The sequence below is a fragment of the Carica papaya genome, chromosome 3 (genome assembly GCF_054855325.1).
Source record: "Carica papaya isolate Zhongbai chromosome 3, ASM5485532v1, whole genome shotgun sequence".
In the NCBI taxonomy this organism is placed as follows: Eukaryota; Viridiplantae; Streptophyta; class Magnoliopsida; order Brassicales; family Caricaceae; genus Carica; species Carica papaya.
This window is the reverse complement of record NC_142311.1, coordinates 13,633,608-13,657,337: the sequence shown is the minus strand read 5'-3', so window position 1 is coordinate 13,657,337 and position 23,730 is coordinate 13,633,608. Positions and strand designations below refer to the sequence as shown.

The window sequence follows — 23,730 nt, the reverse complement described above, 5'->3', positions numbered from 1 at the left end:
TACTAAATATAATTACAACACACAAACACGACATATACCTAGCAAAATTTGAATTGTATTGTGGGACTATTTGTTCGTGTTATTCAGTTGTGTATTTTAACTTGATTTAATTGAAATTATTATAACAAAAAACTTAATTAAAAATAAAAAAATATATAAATTTTGTACGTAAATATTATAATAAAAATATTAGGATTATATATATCTTATAATCAGAATATTAAAAATTGAACTTTCAATTTATCGATAAAAAAAAGCTGTGATAAAACTTTCAATTGAACTTTCAACTCTAATAAAAGTGAATTAACATGGCAAACAAGTGATTTATATGATTATTGTAAAAATATATATTTAACATGCATATTTTTTGCTATTCAATCACATGATTTGTTATCATAAGTTAATAAAATAATATTTTATTCAATATATTATAATATATATTAATTTTATTTTAGGCAAATATTAAAATTTAAATACTTATTTTAAACTAAATAACCACAGAATTAACAATTGGTGTAGTCTAAATAGTTGATTATACCTCTTCCTCTTTTTTGGAAAAGTAGTACTTGGAGTCGCATGAATCCATTAGATCATTATAAAAGCGAGTTAAAGACTCGGTAATAATTGGGCTGTCTGCTCTCTTCTGCCTTGGACAGGACAATGTGACGTCGTTTTGTAAAACCATTTAACGCAACGTTTTAATTTCCTCAAATTTTTTCTTACTCCAGGCTCTCAAATTTCCTCCTCCCCCTTTTCTTCTTTCATCTTTTTCGTCTTCGACCTTCACAGTGCACCTCCCGGCAATTATTTTCTTCACGTTTGAATCTCCAAAAGCTTCACGAATTCGCCATTGGTTAAAAGAAGAGAATTCGCTATTATACTAATCGGCCTGTCCGGTGGTAAGCTCTTTTTGCTTTCAATTCTCTAGGGTTTTGCTTGTTAATTAATGAATACTTACGTGAACAGGATGATTTCGAGATCGAAGAAGACTGTTCAAGTAGAAAGATCTTTTAATACGCTAAATCATCTTTCTCAATTTCTCGGAGCCGCCGCTTTCAATCCAATTCCGCGGCGAGACTAGTCTTTCTCTCTATGTTTGACCTTTGAAGCATTGAATGGCGGCAACTTCGATACTTTCAGGTACTTCTATCCTTCTGTGTACAAACTTATAGACGAATGATTTTGATTTATGTCTCGTTATTTTAATGTAACAAATGTTTAAAACCCTAAATATATGTGGAGCATTACTAGGTTAGCTCATGCTTTGGTCTCTTTTACTTGTTTAGCATTAATATAATCTCTCTCTCTCTCTCGTTTTCCCCCTTATAATTTTTCGAGCTATACTGTTAGCTTCTGCATCTGTATGTATAATTGATGGATTTTGAGAACTTTACACATAAACCGATATTATTATTATTATTATTATTATCGTTACTTGAGTTTTGTTTTGTTTGCTAGTTAACAATAGGCGGATATTAACTTAGCAACTCGATGTTATTTAAATAGAATTTTGGATTACTGAAAATGTTATTTTTCTGGTTTTCCAGTTTTCTCGATAATAATGGTGAGTTGTAAATTTAAGGAACTATAAAGAGGTCAACAACTGCTGCTTGCATTCTTTGTTTATGCCTCTTTTAGTTGTATGGATTAGGGTCACTACTTACTAAATTGTATAGCATTTGTTTTGTATCATAGAGATATTTATTTCTATGAAAATGGATGTTAAGATATTCATTCCTTTTGCAAATTTTATAGGCATAGAGGGCTTGTGGATGTACTATTTTTTGCTCGTTTATCCTTTGATTTTTTTTACTAAAGTAGATAAAATCACTGGGTTATCCACATTAGATGCAATTCCCATATATGGTTAGCAGGACAAGAATATAGTATAACAAGGGTTACTTTTTCAAGATAATGGTGCTGCAAGGCATTCTGTAGGTACTCCTTTTAAGTTAAAACTTTCATTTGTTTCAATGATCAACAGATATCGAGAAGCTTTTGGAATGAAGAAGACAGAAAGCTTTTGCAAGTCATCTCCATCATCCATAGCAGTTTTCTTTTGGTTGTGTGTTGTGATGTTTTGCAAATAAATCTTCATGAGATTATGAAACTTGTTTTCCTTCTCCTCTTGTGCATTTATTTAAATTCCTTTTTGGATTCTTCAGGCTGCTGGCATTGCTTAAGATAGTTTTTACTTTTTCTATTCTATCACTAGTTGTAATAGAATTCAAATTTATATACAAACACACATATATGGAATTTAAGAAATTATTCTGGACATATTTAGAGAGGACGGTTACCTGTATGTTGCCCTCAATCTGTATCATTGATTCTTGTGATGCTCGGAAGGCCTGCTAGCATTTTTTGCTGCTAACTATCTGGATGGGTTATTTATATGAAGATCCTGACAAGTTTTGACCTGATGGTGTCCTAATTTGCCAAATGATTGTAAGGCTGCTGATTTTTTTATCAAGGCCTTTTTGATTTTAGCTTTGGAGAAACATTGTTCATTGATTCTTATCTATGATTGATCTTCCTCACAGGATGTGCTTAACACTTCAGCATAGATGATCTTTGTTTTTTGGAGATTCTAAAGCTGTTTTAGCTTCACAAATTGGTTAATTGGTTTGGAGCTTTTCATTAGTCTTTCTCACCAACTTGTATGGTAATATTAATAATAACATTGGGGATTTTTTCAAATATCCTTTTCATTATGTAATTTCTTTATCAACCAGTGGTTTCTATTTCTAGAACCTTTTTCCTCCCTTTTATTGTGATAGAAGGTGTGAGTTTTTATTTGTAGTGTAACGTAAAACTAAACAAATCAATAAGAAAACATAAAACTAAACAAATTGGGAAAAGAAGTAGAAGGCTAATCACTTATTTTTGGTACGAAAAGCTTTGGAAGTGGTTACTGTAGATACTCTTTGTTTAGTGAGAAAGGGTCAGTTTTGAAGGTGTTGTGCATAGATGAAGAGATAACGATTCATCAATGTGGGCTAGACTTGCTTAAGCCTTAGTTACCATGTGGTGAAAAGGTATTTTGGTGGAAGTGAAATTTCAAAAGTGAGTTTTACAAAGACAAAAATTCTTGTTGAGCTAGGAGAATTTTAATGGAAGTGAAAAGGTAAGAAATGATTGTCAAACTAAATTCCTGTATGTTGATTTGGACATATGTAGGACATTGATTTCAGAGGAAGATTAGAAATGTCCTTTGATTACATTAATTGTAGAGAACCTTGTCCTCATAAAAAGGACTCAAGAAATGTTATATATGTATCCAATTCTCCATTATGTATTAGTCAATACCTTGTCCTCAAGTTGACTGCATATTGCAGATTGAATTTCATCTGGTGCTTATATATGCATTTTTTTCTTTTAATCTTTCAGGTTTTGTCAAAAAACTAGTTGGTTAAACTGAAGGAAATTCTCATCATGGATATAGATCTTAGGTTACCTTCTGGTGAACAGTGCAAAGAAGATGAAGATGCAAATGGAATTGATAACATGCTAGATGCTGAAGAGAAACTACATAATGGGGATTTAGAGGGTGGAAAAATTGTGGATGTTGGAGCTGATGTACATGCCGAAAATGGTGGTCATCTAAATTCTTCCATGGCAGACATGGTGTTTAAAGAGGATATGAATCTTGAACCTCTTTCCGGTATGGAATTTGAATCACATGGGGAAGCATATTCTTTTTATCAAGAATATGCTCGGTCCATGGGATTCAACACTGCAATACAGAACAGTCGCCGTTCAAAAACATCAAGAGAATTTATTGATGCAAAATTTGCCTGTTCTAGGTATGGGACTAAAAGAGAGTATGACAAATCCTTCAACCGACCACGTGCCAGGCAGAATAAGCAAGATCCAGAAAATACTACTGGTCGGCGATCATGTGCAAAGACTGACTGCAAAGCAAGCATGCATGTGAAGAGAAAGCCAGATGGAAAATGGGTCATACATAGTTTTGTGAAGGAACATAATCATGAACTTTTACCTGCCCAAGCTGTCAGTGAACAAACCAGAAAGATGTATGCTGCAATGGCAAGGCAGTTTGCGGAATATAAAAATGTTGTTGGCCTAAAAAATGATCCCAAAAATCCATTTGATAAAGGTCGTAATTTGGCACTAGAAGGAGGAGATGTGGAAATTTTTCTTGATTTTCTGACACAGATGCAGAATTTGAATTCCAACTTCTTTTATGCAATGGATTTGGGTGAAGATCAACGTCTGAAGAATGTATTTTGGGTTGATGCTAAAAGCAGGCATGATTACAGCAATTTCTGTGATGTTGTTTCCTTTGATACTGCATATATTAGAAACAAATATAAGATGCCGCTTGCTCTTTTTGTTGGAGTGAACCAGCACTATCAATTCATGTTGCTTGGATGTGCTTTACTATCAGATGAAACTGTAGCCACAGTTTCTTGGCTAATGCAGATTTGGCTGAAAGCAATGGGTGGACAAGCACCAAAAGTGATCATTACTGACCAAGACAAAGCAATGAAATCTGTTATTCCAGAGGTCTTTCCAAATGCTCACCATTGCTTTTTCCTTTGGCATGTACTCGGGAAGGTCTCTGAGAATCTCGGTCATGTAATTAAACAGCAGGAGAACTTTATGGCAAAATTTGAAAAATGCATTTACAGATCATGGACAGATGAAGAGTTTGGGAGAAGGTGGTGGAAAATCCTTGATAGGTTTGGCCTCAAAGAGGACGAATGGATGCAGTCACTGTATGAGGACAGGAGAAAATGGGCACCAGCTTATATGACTAATGTGTTTTTGGCTGGGATGTCTACAGTTCAGCGATCTGAGAGTGTAAACTCCTCCTTTGACAAGTATGTTCATAAGAAGACTACTGTGCAGGAGTTTGTGAAACAATATGAAGCAATTCTGCAAGATAGGTATGAAGAGGAAGCCAAAGCTCATTCTGATACGTGGAATAAACAACCTACATTAAAATCTCCATCACCTTTTGAGAAGAGTGTTTCTGGAGTCTATACTCATGCAGTATTCAAGAAATTTCAAGTTGAGGTTTTAGGTGCAGTTGCTTGTCATCCTAAAAGGGAAAGCCAAGATGGAGCAAGCTTCATTTTCAGAGTTCAAGATTTTGAAAAGAATCAGGACTTTATAGTAACTTGGAACGAAATGAAGCCAGAAGTTTCTTGTATATGCCGCTTATACGAATACAAAGGTTATCTATGCAGGCATTCAATGATTGTTCTTCAAATTTGTGGCCTCTCTGCTATTCCATCTCAATATATTTTGAAACGGTGGACGAAAGATGCGAAAAGCAGGCACTTTTTGGGGGAAGAATCCGAGCAGGTACAAACTAGGTTGCAGAGATACAATGATTTGTGTCAGCGTGCAATGAAATTGAGTGAAGAGGCATCGTTATCTCAAGATAGTTACAATATTGCTTTCCGTGCCCTTGAAGAAGCTTTGGAAAATTGTGTGGGTGTCAATACTTCTAATAAGAGTCCTACGGAAGCTGTTGCATCACCCACTCATGGTCTAATCTCCATTGAAGAGGACAATCAGAGTAGAAGTATGAGCAAGACAAACAAGAAAAAGAATCCAACAAAGAAAAGGAAGGTCAGTGCTGGATTGGCTATCTGTGTGCCTTGTTATTCTTTAGCAAATCTCATAAAATGACTCCTCATCCTATAAACTGGCAGACAAACTCAGAGCAGGAGGTTATGACTGTTGGAGCACCAGACAGCATACAACAAATGGTTTGTCTTATTTCACTAGTGACAATACATGCTAATCTGTTATATGCACTAAATTGTAAATGGAAATGTAATTGCAGTTGCTAATAACAGTTTGCTGTTTACAAAATTGAGTTTAATTTATTGCCCGGGTACCGGAATTCTATGTTTGTAGGATAAGTTAAGCCCGAGAACAGTAACCCTTGATGGCTATTATGGTGCACAACAGAGTGTGCCAGGAATGGTATGATGTAGCACATTTTTGCTTCATGTCTCTTATGATAATGCAGTGAGCAGTTTCATTATATTTACAAGTTTCATTTGGTGCTCTTCACGTTTTTTGACAGGTACAGCTGAACCTAATGGCACCAACACGCGACAGTTATTATGGGAATCAGCAGACCATTCAGGGGCTGGTATGTTATTTTTATATGATAAGCCGGAAGGATATCTCTATCTTTGGTATCCAAGTGAGACTAATTTATGAATTTCTGGTTTCATATTGCAGGGGCAGCTGAACTCGATAGCACCAAGCCACGATGGCTACTATAGTGCTCAACAAAGCATGCATGGGCTGGTATATTATGCCATATGAATAGGACAATCCTTTCTTTACCTTCTTGGTGATAGTAATGTAGAGAGATTTGACTCAACTTTTTTTGGTCCAAGTTATAGTTTATAAGTTCTCTAAAAGTGTTTTAAATTTCTACCTATTTGATAAATAACTAAAAGCTTATCCAACATTTATAAGTTTTTGCAATAATGTTATAAAAAGCCTATCATGGTGTAGTTTTCACTTTTGAGAGTTTATGCTCCTTAAAAACTTTAATATTGATCAAGTAAGACATCAAAAAATAACTCTTATCAATTTCAAAAATTCTCTTCCTCCATGATCTAAGATATTTCTCTCTTAAGGCCATTATTTGGATAGCATTGACAATGTATAACTTATATATTTAAACAAACTGATATAACTTATAAGATAGTGTTTTCAAGACACTTTTGTTTCAAAAAAACTGTATGCTTACAAGCTAATCTAAGCAGGAGAAGCCTGCATCTAAAGATGACAAATATATCACGGTGTTCTCTTACATATGGATTTTGTCTTTGCAGGGGCAGATGGATTTCTTCCGAACGCCAGCTGGTTTTACTTATGGCATTCGGGTAAGTGCTAATTAGGCGTATTTTAATTGGACGAAGACTGTTGGTTTTGCCTCTTTAGATTGCTAAAGGTCTCTTTTTTGATTATGGCAGGAAGACCCCAACGTAAGAACAGCACAGTTACATGAAGAAGCATCTAGACATGCATGAAGATCTTGCTTTATTCTCTTGCCACTAAGGTGGTTAAACACCTGAAACGATATTTTCTTAAATTCATAATGGCTCAGCCGCTTGGTGTACATGACCATAGTGTTTTACTTGTAGGCTGGGAGGAAAAGACCCCTGAAAACTTGTGCAGGAGGGAAGGATTGGAGTGAAGCCAAAGTTCCTGTAAAGAAGGGTGTGCAGCACAAAATATTACGGGTGGAATGTGCAGAGGAAAGAGAAGCTTCTCTTTTAAGGTACTTGTAAGATAAGATAGAATTGGGATGTTGTTCATCTTCAACGTCACAGGTGAGATTTAGTTGAGAGTTGTAACAAATTCAAGTTGGAGATAATATCTCTTGTAAAGTTGTTGTATTATTATACTTACAGTCAAGTAGGATAAGTTGAAATTAAAACAAAAGGAAATTCACTTCTTCAGCCACACCTTTTCTGCCTTCTGTTAACTTCAACTGGTTTAACTAACCTGAAGGATTTTTCTTTTTTGTTTTAAAATTGATTTCCAAAGAATAGGGCACTGATTAATCATTTCGCCTAGGGTGATAATTTGACCTTTATAATTTGATGTGTTCTTATTTTTTAATTAAACCATCTAGTTTTTGGGAATGTATTTGCCCATATTTTGAGTTTTAAACGTAGACATGACAAGGATCAAGACTAGCTAAAACTAAAACTAGTGTGACATCTTGTAAGATGAGAAGGCTGATAATGTAGGTAAAGTTCTTTTGTTTTGATTCAAAAGTGAAGGGTAGGCCCGGAATTTCTCTTGCCAAATACTCTTCACTTATGAGGAGTGTGTTATTTTTCTACAAGAAGATTCTCTTGGGGCTATGTTGGCGCACAAAAAGTTGTTTATTGTTTATCTTACACGGTTTAATTTCAGAGGTTTTTTTTTTTGAATAAAATGATGTTATATTCTCTCACAAATGATACGTCATTTTTGTGAAAGGATGTTAAATATTAATTATGTAATATAAATGAGATAAAAATTCAAAAGAAAATAAGATTATAATGTCAAAATCATTTCTATATTTAATTTCGATTAAAACTTTTTTGGGGTTTTTATTATCCAACGAGTATGAATATGAATTCGTTATTATATAATTAAATATGCAAGTAGATTTGGTTAAATTACATATCAAATATTCAAAATATACACAAATCTATGTTAAATGTGTATAATTTTATATTTCTTTTCTTTTCTGTTGACTCTCTACACCATAAATTTATGTTAAAAAAAAGCGTCGTCATCGCGAGAGTTAACACGATCGAAAAGAAAAAAAAAATAAAATAAAATAAAAACAGAGAGCACCCGAAGCCTCTCTTGTTTCTTTCTCAAGCAGAGTTCGGCAGGGGCGGAGGAAATTTTCCAATTCTTCCCTTCCTAATATATTCATATGGCAGCGTCCACTCATAGTGTCTCTTGAACATACCCTCGTCAGGCTCATAAGAATAAATTCCTTCTTTGAGGATCTTCCAATAGCACTTGTCCAAACATCGATCCTCGTCTCTTTTCGCATCGTAGATATCGAAGGTACCTTTGAACTTCGCGTTCCCTTCTTTCCACATCATGTAGCAACTGAACTTCGTCGTTCCCCAAAAGTTGATGTAAAATTTCCACCGGAATACTTTTCGAAACTGTAGCCACTGTTTGCCGAGATCGTCGTCTTCAGAGCTGCAGTTCATGTACAAGACCCTGTTAAAATCTATGAAGTTTTGAACCGCCACTTCCACTTTCCCGAAGTAATAGCTCGCCACCTGTTCGTACTTTTGTCCCGCAAGGATTAACAGCAGCAGGAGGATACGGTGCTTGTTGATTGCTGTTGATGAATCCATTTTTGAATTTGATGAGTTTGCTGTTTGATAATTTGATATGTTTATTTGTAATTAAACCACATGCGAGTCGAGTAATAAAACGGTGGTTTTAAATTTGCATTATGTCGATTTAATTTAACTCAAATTAATTAATGTCATGATTAACCGTTAGATGAGCTTTTGTCAGGCAAGATTTAGATGCATAGTTATTAAAATTACATCAGTTATTAAGCGGGTCTGGATTTATTTATTTATCAGTCGAATAAATTAAAAAATTTATAATTTCCAAACTTGAAAATAAATTTATTTAAATTATATGAATTACATTGATAAATATTAAAAATAAAAAATACATTAAATATTTAAATTATATAGTATTGAAAATCAAGATAATTGAAATAAAATAACCAATTAATAGTTAACATATACTTAAAATTAAAAAAACAAAAAATATATGTTTTATCTATATAATAGGGATGTGTTGTTATATACCATATCCAATATAGTGCATTATGTGTATGGTTAAGAAGTTTTGTTATTCCATATATTTCTTTTAACACATCTCGATAAACAACCCCTATGTAGTAGGAGTGTGTTACTATGCAACATATCAATAGGACACACCCAATATAATTATTTGAAACTTTAAGAACAAAAAATTCCTATATTTTACAAATAAACTTATTTTCCAGTAACTTTATCAATTTTGATTAATTGTAATGTATTAATTATAGTGCAAGATTATATTTATTTTGTATTACTATTGTAACACCCAGCTAGCCTAATGTCTTATTCGGCCCAATCCAAAAGACCCAAGCCCATAGCCTAGCCCCACTCTTCCCACCGGTAACGTATGGTCCTAAGTGGACGGTGAGGATTGGAATGACAGGAGGATGAAGGGCTAAGATTGGATGGGAAGGGACATATATAAAAATAAGGATGGGTTGAGTAAAAAAAAAAAAAAAACAGAAAAAGAGGGAAAAGAGAGAGAGGTCGATCGACAGGGAAGGAGGGAGAGTGAAGAAATTGAAGGAGAGATCGAGAGCGAAAGTAGAAGAAGCGTGTGAGTGAAGAAGATCTTACCGAGCTAGGAGAAGATGGAGACTGAAGGTAAATAAATTCTGAATTTCAGACTTTGTATGGCGATATGGTGTGAATTTCTATCTGGTTGATTGCCGATTTCGAAGGAGTAGAGAGGCGGAGAATGGTGGATATAATGTTTATAAGGGCGGAGGGAGGAAAGGTGAGGCGGATGACAGGAATGTGAAAACACAGGGTAGGGGATAGAGATTGTTTAGTTGTAAAAATGAAAGGAGGAGGTCAACCGTAGAGAAAGAGTATGGTAAATAGTGTGATTAGGTTCTTTCGGTGAAGGAGGAGCTGAGGTATAATGTGTGTGAAGTAGAGGCGGTAGGCGGAAGAGTGAGTCTATGTGAAACCGGGAACGGTGATGTGCGTTGTTGTTTCGAAGCCTTGAGGTGCCGATATTGGTGCCGGTGATTTGGAGCGTCGGTGCGCCGATATTGGCGACGGCAGAAGGAGAAAGTTTGATGCACCGATGCTGGTGTTAGTGGAAATATGCATTTGTGGCCGACTGGGAGCCGGGGTGTGTGAGTGTGGACTATATCCCGTGAGTTCAAAAAATGCGTATGTTGCTTATGTTTGTGTGTGGCCAACTGGGGCCGCCGTGCGTGCATATGGACTGTGTTCTATGACATACTGGTTGTGTGACTGAATAGGCAGGTGTGGTGTGTGTGGCAGAGTGAAAGCCGATGTGTGTGGCTGGTTGCGGCCGAGATGTGTGTATGTGGCATAAATTAAGGTCGGTGCGTGTGTGTGTGGCTGGGTTAAGGCCGAAGTGAGTGTGTGTGTGTGGCTGAGTGAAGACTGGTGTGTGTGGCTGGTTGAGGCCGGGATGTGCGTGTGTGATGGAAATTAAGGTCGGTGAATATCTATGCGTGTCTGGGTTAAGGCCAGAGTGAGTGTGTGTGTGTGTGGTTGAGTTAGGGCCGGCGTATGTGTGGGTGGCTCGAACTGGTTGTAGGGTAAATCCATGAGTGGTAAGTTAGGGTTACAAAGATAAAAAGGGGCAAGAGGGACATTGGGATGTAGATGTAGACTTAGCACAGCCTAGAGATTCAAATATATTTCCATATCTTGTTTGAGTTTTGAATTTATTTTACTGGAATAAAGTTTGCTCACTTTGTATTATTTGCAGATATAGTAAGACATGAGATAGAACCAAAACCCCAGCCAGTGGGACCATATCTAGGGGAAACGAATTAACAAGAAACTGGATGCATGTTGGATTATACTGAATATTCATTCATTTTATGTCTCGATAGTAAATAAGAACTTTTTTTATTTATTTTTCATTTGCTACCTTGATATGGTTGAATTGTAAAACGAGTTGTGAAGATTTTATTAAATACACTTGATAATTGTAATGCATAAAAGAAGATTGGTTTTAAATGAATTCATGAATAGGGAATTTGAGGATAGTGTGTTTTACAAAACATCTAGGGGTGTTTCAACTATTTAATCATTACATTATATGTTGAATTTAATTTGAATTATAATTTTATGAAATATACACGAAAATAAAATATAAATATAATAAGAATTTTAATAAAAATAATGTTTTAACTCAAAAATAATTTTTTTTTAATTTTCTTCATTAATAAATTTAAAAAATTCGTAATTATAAAATTAAAAATATGAAGAAAGTTAATTTAATTATTTATTTAAAGTTGATTATATATAATAATTTAAACATAAAAGTTAAAATACGTTTTAGAAAAAACATTATTTTGGTCGGAATTGACCCATGTCATTTTATTTATTTGTCTTTCACCCATCAAGCCGTCGAAGGTGACACTAACAATTCGCATCACAGGCATCTAAATCATATTTGCACGCGCGACGAAAGTGGGCTAACGGGCAGACGCGCGCGAGTGACACTGAGACCGAACGCCACAAATTCATAATATGCCCGAATACTAACGCGCCGATAAAGACGGGTGGTAGGAGCAGATACTGGAGCGAGTGAGAAAAGCGAGTGGAATTAAGAACCCAAAAAAAATCCTCAGATCCCTAAATTGAAACCCTAATATCTCTCTACGCTCTGATGCCCACTCGCCATCGTGCTACACTCGCCTTGCTAACACACTCGCCTTCGTCTCACGCTCGCCTTCGATTCACTGCTGCTTTTAAGTTTCTTCACCTGAGGTTTTGCGTTTCTCTATCTCAGCTCTCTATTTCTTTATCTTCAATTTAGTAATCAGTGAATTTCTTATGGATTTTGCTGTTCTTTTCTTGAATTTCTGCTGCCTGTTTGGATGCTGAGAAAATGCTGGAACCCTAACGAATTTTGGGATTTTTTTTTTACCTTTTTACCCACTGGTTTTGATCTCGGAAGTGAATTTTATTTTAGGAAATTTCTCGGACCTGTTTGGTTCTCAAGAAAACGGCGGGGGGGGGGGGGGGGGGGAATGAAAAGGATAACATATTTTAACGTTATAAGTATTTATCAGTCGCAAGTTGAACTTGGACAAGTAAGAATTAGCATAAGACATCCTGGCGTTAGAACCTATCGGAAATTGGAGATGACTTTCCATGTCCAAGCAATTGGACGTTAATTCTGAATGGATTTTGATTAAGTAAAAAAAGATCAGTGCGTGAAATGGAGCAGCTAGAGATCTTTGATGGAAAAGTCGGGTTCCTAATTTTCATGTGTAGTTTTGTGCTTTGAAGTTATTTTAGAATACAATACAATGAGATGAAGATTTGAATGGAAGTCAATTCTAAGTCTGATTCAAGTTACGTGTTCTCTAAATTTCCATTGACAAGTAAAACTATAAATTTACAATTATTGAATTGATGATATGAATAGAGTTTGTTTAGATGTAAATCAAATATGTAAATTATGACTGAATTATATATATCAAATTATTAAGATATATAAATGGAGTGACAATAGGTTAATGGGTATAGATTAGTGGTTTACAGTGTGATTTACATTGTTTGGTGGGACAAGGTCTATTCCCAATGTATTGTGAGAATGAACTACAGGAGATCAGGCAATAGAGTGGGATATATTAGCGGGAGTAGTTCCGAACGTTGTCTGACTCCTGAATTATTGCCTGATATCTTTTGGTGGTTTACAGTTTGATCCATTCTATGGTTTCCAATTCTTGATTCAATTACCACTTATGTCTTGATGCAAATTTTTCAATTGGATCACTATTCTCATTAGTTCATCAAACTATTTGTAAGAATGGTGATTCTAATATCTTGTAAAACAAAAGAAAGGAAAAGATAATAAATAGATGTTGGTGTCTTCAATCTAATTTGGAATTATAATGGTATGAGTAGATATCTGGAGTTGTTCCCAACTTCAAAGTTCCAACCCATGCCTAACCACACCATGAACCTATCTGTTCATCTTTACATACTGATCCTGGCAACTTATTGATTTTTTTTAATCTTTTAAATCAGTGAAATATCGAGAAAAGTCCCATTTTTTATGTGTTTTGAATGGAAAGCTAGCATCTTCATCTATTCTGCTTCTTCAGGAAGTTATGTAATTATTTTCCCATTCTTCTAGAAGTCTCTCTGTGACGATAAATGTGTTGAATTATAAAAGTGTGGGTTTTTTCAACTACTAGATATAGAAATTGAATTCAATGTCTCTTGGGTAGACTGTCATTGAGCACAAGGTTATTTCAATTATGTGTATCTATTTTTAACCTGGACTGTAAAATGTATGGTTAAAGAATGCTTAAATTGGAAAGAGAGAACAAAGAGTAGACTAAAAACACGTATATTATGATACTCAAATCTGACTAAAATCGTCTACTCTGGATTCTAATAATTTTTTTTTTATGCTTTCAGGGCAACTGTAAATTATCTGCTAAAAATATTTGACTTTCTTCATGGAAGTAAATCATACTCAACCTTCTGGAGAGCATGATTGGGATCATAAGGCAAAATTTTGTTGATAACCCAATGGATTCTCGAGAAAACTTGCCTGGGGGTGATGTAGTGAGTGGAAATATGGTTGATGTAGTGGATGGGTTACATAGTAGAGATATCAGAGTTATTGACTCCCCTAAAAGGGCTGTTATAGAGTTTGAAGGGGACGCGGATTTTGAGCCACGTAATGGTATTGAATTTGAATCACATGAGGCAGCATATTCATTTTATCAAGAATATGCAAAATCTATGGGATTCACCACTTCAATAAAAAACAGCCGACGTTCAAAGAAATCGAAAGAATTTATTGATGCCAAATTTGCATGTTCCCGCTATGGAGTCACACCTGAATCAGATAGTGCCAGCAGTCGAAGGTCAAGTGTAAAAAAAACTGATTGCAAAGCCAGCATGCATGTGAAGAGAAGGCCAGATGGAAAGTGGATTATTCATGAATTTGTTAAGGAGCATAATCATGAGCTTTTGCCAGCCCTTGCATACCATTTTCGAATTCATAGGAATGTAAAGTTAGCTGAGAAAAATAATATTGACATTTTGAATGCTGTTAGTGAACGGACAAGAAAGATGTATGTCGAGATGTCTAGACAGACTGGTGGATATCAAAGTCTTGGGTCTGTTCAGACTGACATATATAATCAGTTTGATAAAGGACGGCACTTGGTTGTGGATGATGGAGATGCGCAAATTTTGCTTGAGTACTTTAAGCGTATCAAGAAGGAGAATCCCAATTTCTTCTATGCAATAGATCTGAATGAAGACCAGAGGTTGAGAAATTTGTTTTGGGTTGATGCCAAAAGTAGGAATGATTACATGAGTTTTAATGATGTTGTCTCTTTGGACACCACTTATGTCAAATTCAATGATAAGCTGCCATTTGCTCCATTTGTTGGTGTGAATCATCACTTTCAGTCTATGTTGCTTGGATGTGCATTGATAGCAGATGAATCAAAGCCAACATTTGTCTGGTTAATGAAGACGTGGCTTCGAGCAATGGGTGGCCAAGCTCCTAAAGTCATAATCACTGACCAAGACAAAGCCTTGAAGGCAGCCATTGAAGAGGTCTTGCCAAACACACGCCATTGCTTTGCTCTTTGGCACATATTGGAAAAGGTCCCTGAATTACTTGCTAATGCAATCAAACGGCATGAGAACTTTCTGCCAAAATTCTACAAGTGCATTTCTAAGTCATGGACAGATGGACACTTTGATATGAGGTGGTGGAAAATGGTCACTCGCTTTGAACTTCAAGATGATGAATGGATTAAATCGTTGTATGATGATCGGGAAAAGTGGGTACCTATTTTCATGGGAGATGTTTTTCTAGCTGGAATGTCTCCAAATCAACGTTGTGAAAGTATGAACTCTTTCTTTGATAAATATATCCATAAGAAGATCACTTTGAAGGAATTTATAAAACAATATGGGATAATTCTACAGAATAGGTATGAAGAGGAAGCTGTTGCAGATTTTGATACTTGGCACAAACAGCCTGCATTAAAATCTCCTTCACCATGGGAAAAACAGATGTCAACAGTTTACACGCATGCGATATTCAAGAAATTCCAAGTTGAGGTTTTGGGTGTAGTTGGTTGTCATCCTAAAAAGGAAAGTGAAAATGAGTCAATTGTAACATTTAGAGTTCAAGACTGTGAGAAGGATGAATATTTTATGGTAACATGGAATGAGACAAAGTCAGAAGTGTCTTGTCTCTGTCGTCTCTTTGAATACAAAGGTTTCCTTTGTAGGCATGCAATGATTGTTCTACAAATTTGTGGTTTTACGAGCATCCCACCTCGTTACATACTGAAGAGGTGGACAAAAGATGCAAAAAGCAGACAATCAGTCATTGAAGGAGCAGAACGCACGCAGACTAGGATTCAACGTTACAATGATTTATGCAAACGGGCGATTGAGTTGAGTGAGGAAGGTTCTTTGTCTGAAGAAAGTTACACTATTGCATTACGCACGCTGGTGGAAGCCCTGAAAAACTGTGTCAATGTGAATAATTGTAATAATAGTCTTATTGAGTCAACTGCTCATGATCATGGTATCCGTGAAATGGAGGAAAATCAAGGGAGTCATGCGACAAAATCAAGCAAGAAGAAGACTACCTACAAGAAAAGGAAGGTTGGTTCCCTAATTGAAGCTGATGTAACAGTGTTTGTTTCTATTTATGTTACAGCTTATTTCGAGTAGTCTAGAAAACAATTAATCACTAAAGAATTAATCATCTTTCAGGGACAATCAGAACCAGATGTCATACTTCTCGAAGCCCAGGAAAGCTTGCAGCAAATGGTTTGTCCTAATCTTAGTTCCTGTTACAATAGCCTGTAATAAAAAGATGAGCCGGCTTATTCTTTTTTTTTTTGGGGGATGAGGGGCACTCTGGCTTGCACCTACTGCTGCTATTTTTTAATTAGTTTGGGAGGATGGTATTTAAATAAATCTCCACGAAGTATTAAAGATGGTTTCTCTATCTCCCTGCAGTTTAATGTGGATGTTCAAATTCTAAGTTAGGCTTTTTTCTGCAGGAAAATCTCAGCTCAGACCGAATGGCCCTTAGTGGTTATTATGGTGCTCAACAGAATGTGCAAGGACTGGTATTAAATTGATATTTTTGGATCTTCTTATTGTGCCAAATAGATGTTATTAGAAATCTCATATGATTTTCACAATAATGTTCGAAGTTGGTGCTTATCATAGGTACAATTAAACTTAATGGAGCCACCCCATGATGGCTACTATGTTAATCAACAGAGCATGCAAGGGCTGGTGAGTGATATTGGAGTAACTAAAAAGAATAGTTCTACAAATGCTTTATCCTTTATTAAATTGGGTATATTATGCGCAATTATAGGGACAACTGACTTCTATGGCTCCCAGCCATGATGGCTTTTTTGGAACTCAACAAGGCATGCATGGTCTGGTATGGCATTTCATCATTAGCAATGGGCAGTTTACTTGAAGATTGTAATTTCTGTTAAAAATAATTGAATATGTATTTTATTGAATATTGCAATTCTATATTTATAAGTTTTTTAAATAGAAAAAAATAAACAATTAATTATATGAGGTGTACTTTACATAAGTACCCTAAGTACTCCTTTGACTTAATATACTCTTTTTAACTGTTTCAATTTTGTAGGGACAATTGGATTTCCGGCCTTCGTCTAGTTTCACTTATGCTTTGCAGGTCTGCTTGCTACCGAATGAACTCTTTTGTCACCTTATAATATACACTACTCTTCAAAAACCATGGTTTTACTACATGTAGTTGGCTTTTAACCTTAATTGCAGGAGGAGGCTCATTTGAGATCGGCACAGTTACATGGCAGTTCATCAAGGCATCCGTAGGAAACACCCTTTTATATAGATTTGATATTATTTGGCCATTGAAAGTAGTGTAACATCGTGGTTAGGATTATTGTGGTTATATAGGAAACAAATCGAGAAAATTGGAAGTTCCTCCTTGAAGGAAAAATGACTCAGTATTAGTCTGGATCTAACCTTAAATTAGAAATATTCTTATTTGTTTTAAACGGGAAGAACTTCGAATATAGGCCGGCTACATGCCTTTCTTGAGTCATCCGTGTATAATCAAAATAGGCAGCTTGAGGCTCTGAAGTATACCTGAGTATCTATGATAAAGCAGCTTGGTTCTATGTCCAAGACCAAAGACTAGGTTAGTGCCTTGGTTAATCTTTGTTACAGATGATAGAATCTGCATTCTGTAAATTCTTTTGTGATTTTCTTTAATTGTTTGATGAAATGTCCTTTGCAGATCCAGCCTTGTGCTTGTTGTTCTTTTTCCTGGATGAGTTGCACTTTTTACTATTAAATGAGAATGCTAATAAAAACGAAATAAACTAGTTGAATTGTTAATTTTGGTAGTTCTTCATATTTCATTTTAATAGGAAAAAAAGGTTAATGTGGAGTTTAATCCGATGTGTTTATTCCAAATAAAAGTTTTAAGTATTGTAATTTTATTAATAAACTAGTGAGTTGTGAAGTTTTATCAAATATTATAAATTTTTATTTGAACTTTATTCCGAGTATATATATATATATATATATATTTTGTCATTTGAATACAATTCTTTCAATTAAGTTATTTCTGAAGTTATTTTAAATATAATAAATACACAGTACTTATGTAGCTAATTAATTATCTGACAAATTGATCTGTATAATTCTCAGGAAAATTTTAAAACTGAATTATGCGCTAACTTGTACAAAACATTTCCAGATTAAGAATATCCAAATATCAACTCCACAATCAATATTTTATATTTATCTGAATTCATCGTCTACATTAATTTTTATATTAAATATTGAATTATGGTCGAACCAAGATTTTGCATAATCCAGTATATACATACATACATATATATATTCCGTGTTCTGATGATTTTATGGACAACCACTTGGGTATTAAAAATTGGTTTAAGTAAAGTAATTAAAATTAAGGGAGTTGAATTTTAAGTTCTTATTAATATTATGGGAGATTCCATTAACTGTAGAAGAAGAAATTTACTATTAAAATGTAAAGTTATTAATATTACCATAAAAAAATTTATTTAATTATTAAATACTAGTATTAACAAGATTAAATTAAATTTTTAAAAACTTAAATATAAAAAAATTTATTAATATTTAATTTAATTTAATAAATTATTAATTTTATTAATAATAATTCACTTCTTCAAGACATATCCTAAAAAAAAAAAAGGAGGAAACTATTTTAGTTATTTTCTATAATCGTGCAAAAGAAAATCCTTCAAGTCTTTTTTTCTTTCCCTCCAATCAAAAACATGAACGACGGGAAGCAGAGATTTTCTTTCTACTTTCTTCTTCCAGTTATTCGTCCTTCTTTTCTGTTACTGGTTCTGCTTTTATATGTAACCAAAAAATTGTGATAGTATTGTACAAGGGGAGAACGAGGAGAGGAGAGAAGAACAAGAAAAGCGAGAAATAGAGAGCCTAGTCGATAATTGATAAGCTTAGGTAAGCTTGAGGATTTCCAATTTTCCATGGAGTTTCACTGTTTTATTTAATTTTTGCGTTGCCAAGTCTTTTTTTGTTTTGTTTTCATGGAGTAATTTTGAGATTTTTAAGGAAATTAAGGCAAATTAATCCTAGAAATTGAATTTGCATTAGCAGCAATGGGTTTACGGTTGACGCCAAGTCAGTAGTGAAGACTCTGTTTCCTGCGATTTTATCAATTTGGGGAAAAAAAGCTGGGTAAGTTTGGTGAAATGCCTTGCTCTTGTGTGTTTCATCGATTATTGAAGACTCTGCACTGTCATAGATGTTCTGACTGTAAGTTTGGTGAATCTGTTTGAAGGGTTTGTCCATGTTTATCTGCAAGGTAAAGGACGATATTTGCTGTTCAGACTGCTAAAAGCATTGCTCAGTTGGGTCCTCATATGATTGAAATTTGAATTCAGTAACTTTACAATAGAATTTCTGTTAATGATACTGTAACTTTCTATCCTACTTGATAAGGCTGTTGAGAAGTTAGAAAAGGGATATTCGCAGTCAATCTTGATGGTAATCTATTTAGCTGAACGTAAAGGAATGACAGCCTAAACTTTTCATGGTTGTATTGACTGATTAGAGGTTGTTAACTATGTGACATACAAACTAGTTGAAAACTAGGAGAGTATTGTAAACTTCTATATGTACTTTATTTGGATCTGTCATCCTCACAGAAGAACGTAAGAGTACCTATTTTAAAGCAGATCATGGTGGCAGTTATAGAGACCTTTTATGACTCCTCCCTCTATTTGTGAATGCCTGCATATGGTTTTGCTTTTCTGTCTGAACATGCACAATATGTCCTACATACATTATTCAAGCACACATAAATTTGCAGCTAAAGTCATTTTTGTTTATGTGTTACTTGGACGATAGACATGCAGTTATATATCTTGTTACTAGATATTTTTTTGAGGGACTAATAGTTGTTGCCAATTCTGTTGGTTTGCTAGGTTCTATATTTGTTTATAATTTTTTCCCAGGGTTAAGAATAATATCAGTTGATTTTGACATAAATTTCATTTTCTTTCTCTTTTTAGATGGCTGTAATACAGTCAAATACATCTGTTACCAGTTCCTTTTCTTCTTTTTCAAAAACTCAGGTACTTAGGGAAGCATGATTTCTTAAAATAAATTCTACTTCTACCATGGAGATAGATCTTGAAATCCCTTCACATGAGCAGAAGTTGGATGACAGATCAAATGCAAATGAAATACATGGAATTGATATTGAGAATAAAGATCTAAACTTGCCTTCAAGAAGTGAAAATGTAAAGGAGGCTTGTCAACTAGATAAAAATAAAAGCATTCCTGTTTATGGAGAGCAGGTGGATTTTAGCAACGATGGAACATCTTTTGTCAACAAGGGTCTCATATGTGAGCCCCAAAATGGTTTAGAATTTGATTCTAAAGAGGCAGCATACTCTTTCTATAGAGAGTATGCTCGAGCTGTTGGGTTTGGAATCACAATAAAAGCCAGTCGTCGTTCAAAGAAATCTGGAAAATTTATTGATGTAAAAATTTCATGCTCCAGATTTGGAAGCAAGAGTGAGTCTAGTACAACTGTCAATCCACGATCCTGTCCGAAGACAGGCTGCAAGGCAGGAATGCATATAAAGAGGAGGCAAGATGAAAAATGGATAGTACATAATTTTTTGAAGGAGCATAACCACGAGATTTGTCAAGATGATTTCTACTATGCTCTCAAGGGAAGGAACAAGCAATCAGGCATAATTTCATGCCAAAAGAAAGGCCTGCAGTTATATCTAGATGATGGAGATGTGCAGGCAATGCTTGAGCATTTCATGTGTATGCAAGACAAGAATCCAGGTTTCTTTTATGCAATTGATTTTGACAGTGATAAACAAGTGAAAAATGTCCTTTGGGTTGATGCAAAATCCAGGCATGATTATAGCAACTTCTCTGATGTAGTATTCTTTGACACTTTTTATGTCAGGAGCAACTACAAAATTCCATATGCTCCTTTTATTGGAGTTAATCATCACTGCCAGTACATATTACTTGGCTGCACATTGATTGGGGATGAGAGTGCATCATCATTCACTTGGTTAATGCGGACATGGCTTAAAGCAATGGGTGGCCAAGCTCCTGAAGTGATTCTTACAGATCAAGATAAATGCTTAAAAGAAGTCATCGAAGAAGTATTTCCTAACACCCGCCATTGCTTTTGTTTATGGAATATAGTGAGCAAGATTCCTGAAAATTTGGGCTGCATTGTAAATCATGATGAAAGTTTTATGGCGAAATTTAACAAATGCATTAATCGCTCTTGGACAGATGAACAGTTTGAGAGGAGATGGTGGAAGATGGTTGGTAGATTTGAACTGAAGGAGAATGAGTGGATGCATTCAATATATGAAGATCGTAAGAAATGGGTCCCAACTTATATGCGGAACACATTTTTAGCTGGAATGTCTACAGCTGAGCGATCAGCTAGTATTGCTTCTTTCTTTGACAAGTGCATCCATAAAGATGCTAAATTTAAGGACTTAATTGAGCAACATAAAACATTTCTGCAAGACAGGTATGACATGGAGGTCAATGCGGACCTTGAAATGCGGAACAAACGACCTGCATTAAGATCTTTCTCACCTTTTGAGAAACAAGTGTCCACTATCTATACAGAAACCGTGTTCAAGAAATTCCAGGTTGAGGTCTTGGGAGCAGTTTCTTGTCAAGTGCGGAAAGAAAGTGAAGACGGTCCAACAGTAGTCTTTCATGTTGATGATTTTGAAGAACGTGAACATTTCCTTGTAACTTGGAATGAGTCACAGTTGGAATTATGTTGTTTATGCCATTCATTTGAATATAGGGGTTTTCTCTGTAAACATGCTATCCTTGTTCTTCAAATTTCTGGTGTTTCTGACATTCCATCCCATTACATATTGAAGCGTTGGACTATAGATGCAAATGTCAAGAAAAAAAATAATGAAAGGTCAGGCAGGCTCCATTTTCGGGTAGAACGTTTCAATGATCTTTGTAAACGAGCCATCAAATTGGGAGAAGTGGCATCCTTTTCTCATGAAGCGTATAGTATTGCATTTCAGGCATTAGAAGAAGCCTTGAAACACTGTGTTGGAGTAAACAACTCTGTTCGGAGTGTTTTAGAGCCAAGTACCTTAGCTGATCATGGTTGTCTTGACATTGGACAGGAGAATAACAGCAACATTGGAACCAAATTCTCAAAGAAAAAGAAAATACATAAGAAAAGAAAGGTAACTTGGACATGCAGACTTAGCGCTTTTTATCTTTAAAGGTTCACAGCTCTAAAGTAGATTATTTACATTTTGCAGTTACAGAGTGAGCCAGTGGGAATAACTAACCGGCCAGAAGACGGCTGCCAGCAGATGGTTTGCCATATTTCTAACTGAATTCTATCGAATATGAACATGTACTATGCGGTTTGATATGTTATTATAGTGATGGATTTCATATGAGTTTTATATGCAGGAACAAATGTACTCAAGAGCACATACTCTTGATAACAGTTATGCTCCACAACAGGATATGCAAGCAGTGGTATGAATTTCTGTTTGTGACTTCAGATATTTCAAGAGGATCTTACTTTCTTTTGAAGTTGATGCAATGATTTTTGTTGTAATTTTTTTTTCCTTTTTTCGACTTCTGTAGGAATTAGGCTCCAGAGAAGCAAATCTTGATAGTTATTATGGTTCTCAACAAAATCTGCAAAGAGTGGTATGGAATCCTCTTACCCTAATTACACACATGAGCTGAGATTTTTTTTTTGTTTGCCTTACAAGCTGAGGGTTATAGGAATTGAGTATTTAACTTATGATAGGGACAACTGAACTCGGTTTCTCCAATACGTGATGGTTACTATAGCAATCAGCCAGGCATACAAGGACTGGTATGATGCTTAAAATTTTCACTGTGATGATTTATCTGAGATTACTGGCAACCACTGACTGTTAAATGGAACTCTGGCATTTTTATTCCTGTTTGTTTTGGGGCAGTTGCATCAAGTACCGGGATGTATTGGTGAATATGGGCCACAACAGAACATGCCAGGAGTGGTATTATATTCAGTATTTCTTTTTATCTTCCTCATATTTTTACTCTTTTCGTTTGTGAATCACTTCGGTTTTAGATATGAAATTACTGAAGGATTGGATTTTGTAGTTGCAAGTCCAACTTGGTTTTAGATCATCAGCCATGCCTGGTTGTTTCAATGTTCAAGAGAGTTTGCAAGATCTGGTATAATTCACATTTTGAATATTTGATGATATTTTATCCTCGTTTTTTTTTTTTTCGGGATACATAGTTATTAGTTTAGTATTATTACCACAGGAGCAATCAGTGGACTCTACTCAGTTTCACAGCACGTTGACAAAGCATCTCCACAATAAGCAGCAATCTAGATAGCAAGAACACTGGCACCTGTGAATTTCTTTCACAATAAAGCTAAATGTAACTTCTTGTTTGCTTGCCTTCAAATGTAAAAAAGCTTGATGTCTTGTATGTTCATGTGCATCTTTTCTTCGGTTCTGCATTTTTCTCATGTAACTCCGGTGAAATTTCCTCCCATTGAGACTTTGTCTTGATGATGAGGATAGACGATTCTTTGTTTTCTTTTAATTCAAGTGTAAATTACAGTTTCATCTCTTAGAGTTGATTTTATCGCAATCAACACAGATTCTTTTGTTGATAATTCAGTCATAATAGTTTAGTTTTTTGTTACTTTATATAAAATCACCAGTTTTTTTTTTTAATCATGAACAATAGCATTTTACTTGACTAAAATTTAGTACTATAAAATAACAGTTTCTAAGGTTTTATGATATGACCCTAAGAATACTAACGT

General features: G+C 35.0%; 4 protein-coding genes across 7 annotated transcripts; 3 read left to right on the top strand and 1 right to left on the bottom strand.

The window, feature by feature from the left end:
• Positions 1–677: 677 nt before the first annotated feature.
• On the top strand, positions 678–7,467 carry FHY3 (far-red elongated hypocotyls 3). 4 transcript variants are annotated; one of them, XM_022051437.2, is made up of 11 exons: positions 678–899; positions 967–1,140; positions 1,985–2,062; positions 3,391–5,604; positions 5,688–5,744; positions 5,896–5,964; positions 6,068–6,136; positions 6,229–6,297; positions 6,834–6,884; positions 6,975–7,060; positions 7,146–7,467. In XM_022051437.2, the coding sequence occupies exons 4-10, from the start codon at positions 3,436–3,438 to the stop codon at positions 7,029–7,031; spliced, it is 2,541 nt and encodes an 846-aa protein (XP_021907129.1). In that variant the 5' UTR covers positions 678–899; positions 967–1,140; positions 1,985–2,062; positions 3,391–3,435; the 3' UTR covers positions 7,032–7,060; positions 7,146–7,467. The 4 variants fall into 4 exon arrangements, with proteins under 4 accessions (XP_021907129.1, XP_021907128.1, XP_021907131.1 ...); XM_022051436.2 differs by lacking the exon at positions 1,985–2,062 and having other exon boundaries at positions 679–899; XM_022051439.2 differs by lacking the exons at positions 678–899; positions 967–1,140; positions 1,985–2,062 and adding exons at positions 2,288–2,448; positions 2,544–2,665.
• Positions 7,468–8,124: 657 nt separating this feature from the next.
• LOC148266734 (S-protein homolog 24-like) lies at positions 8,125–10,335 on the bottom strand. The gene has a single exon (XM_088215990.1). It carries the CDS (start codon positions 8,877–8,879, stop codon positions 8,379–8,381), a length of 501 nt encoding a protein of 166 aa, XP_088072116.1. The 5' UTR covers positions 8,880–10,335; the 3' UTR covers positions 8,125–8,378.
• A 3,416-nt stretch (positions 10,336–13,751) lies between these two features.
• Positions 13,752–17,636, top strand: FAR1 (FRS (FAR1 Related Sequences) transcription factor family). The gene is given in 8 exon segments (XM_088215989.1): positions 13,752–13,842; positions 13,844–15,977; positions 16,089–16,145; positions 16,382–16,450; positions 16,554–16,622; positions 16,708–16,776; positions 16,996–17,043; positions 17,148–17,636. Coding segments are annotated over 8 exon segments (2,553 nt in total). The 5' UTR covers positions 13,752–13,792; the 3' UTR covers positions 17,205–17,636.
• A 1,203-nt stretch (positions 17,637–18,839) lies between these two features.
• On the top strand, positions 18,840–23,577 carry FRS2 (FAR1-related sequence 2). The gene is made up of 11 exons (XM_088215988.1): positions 18,840–18,854; positions 19,011–19,091; positions 19,195–19,218; positions 20,422–22,123; positions 22,202–22,258; positions 22,359–22,427; positions 22,539–22,604; positions 22,708–22,776; positions 22,883–22,942; positions 23,049–23,123; positions 23,217–23,577. The coding sequence occupies exons 4-11, from the start codon at positions 20,495–20,497 to the stop codon at positions 23,289–23,291; spliced, it is 2,100 nt and encodes a 699-aa protein (XP_088072114.1). The 5' UTR covers positions 18,840–18,854; positions 19,011–19,091; positions 19,195–19,218; positions 20,422–20,494; the 3' UTR covers positions 23,292–23,577.
• The last annotated feature ends 153 nt before the right edge of the window (positions 23,578–23,730 follow it).

Coding starts and splice junctions, on each gene's coding strand:
- FRS2 (XM_088215988.1), top strand. CDS start 20,495: ATGCATATAAAGAGGAGGCAAGATGAAAAATGGATAGTACATAATTTT. Junction 22,605..22,707: donor AACAAAATCTGCAAAGAGTG/GTATGGAATCCT, acceptor AACTTATGATAG/GGACAACTGAACTCGGTTTC. Junction 23,124..23,216: donor AAGAGAGTTTGCAAGATCTG/GTATAATTCACA, acceptor TTATTACCACAG/GAGCAATCAGTGGACTCTAC.
- LOC148266734 (XM_088215990.1), bottom strand. CDS start 8,879: ATGGATTCATCAACAGCAATCAACAAGCACCGTATCCTCCTGCTGCTG.
- FHY3 (XM_022051437.2), top strand. CDS start 3,436: ATGGATATAGATCTTAGGTTACCTTCTGGTGAACAGTGCAAAGAAGAT. Junction 5,605..5,687: donor ATCCAACAAAGAAAAGGAAG/GTCAGTGCTGGA, acceptor ATAAACTGGCAG/ACAAACTCAGAGCAGGAGGT. Junction 5,965..6,067: donor AACAGAGTGTGCCAGGAATG/GTATGATGTAGC, acceptor GTTTTTTGACAG/GTACAGCTGAACCTAATGGC.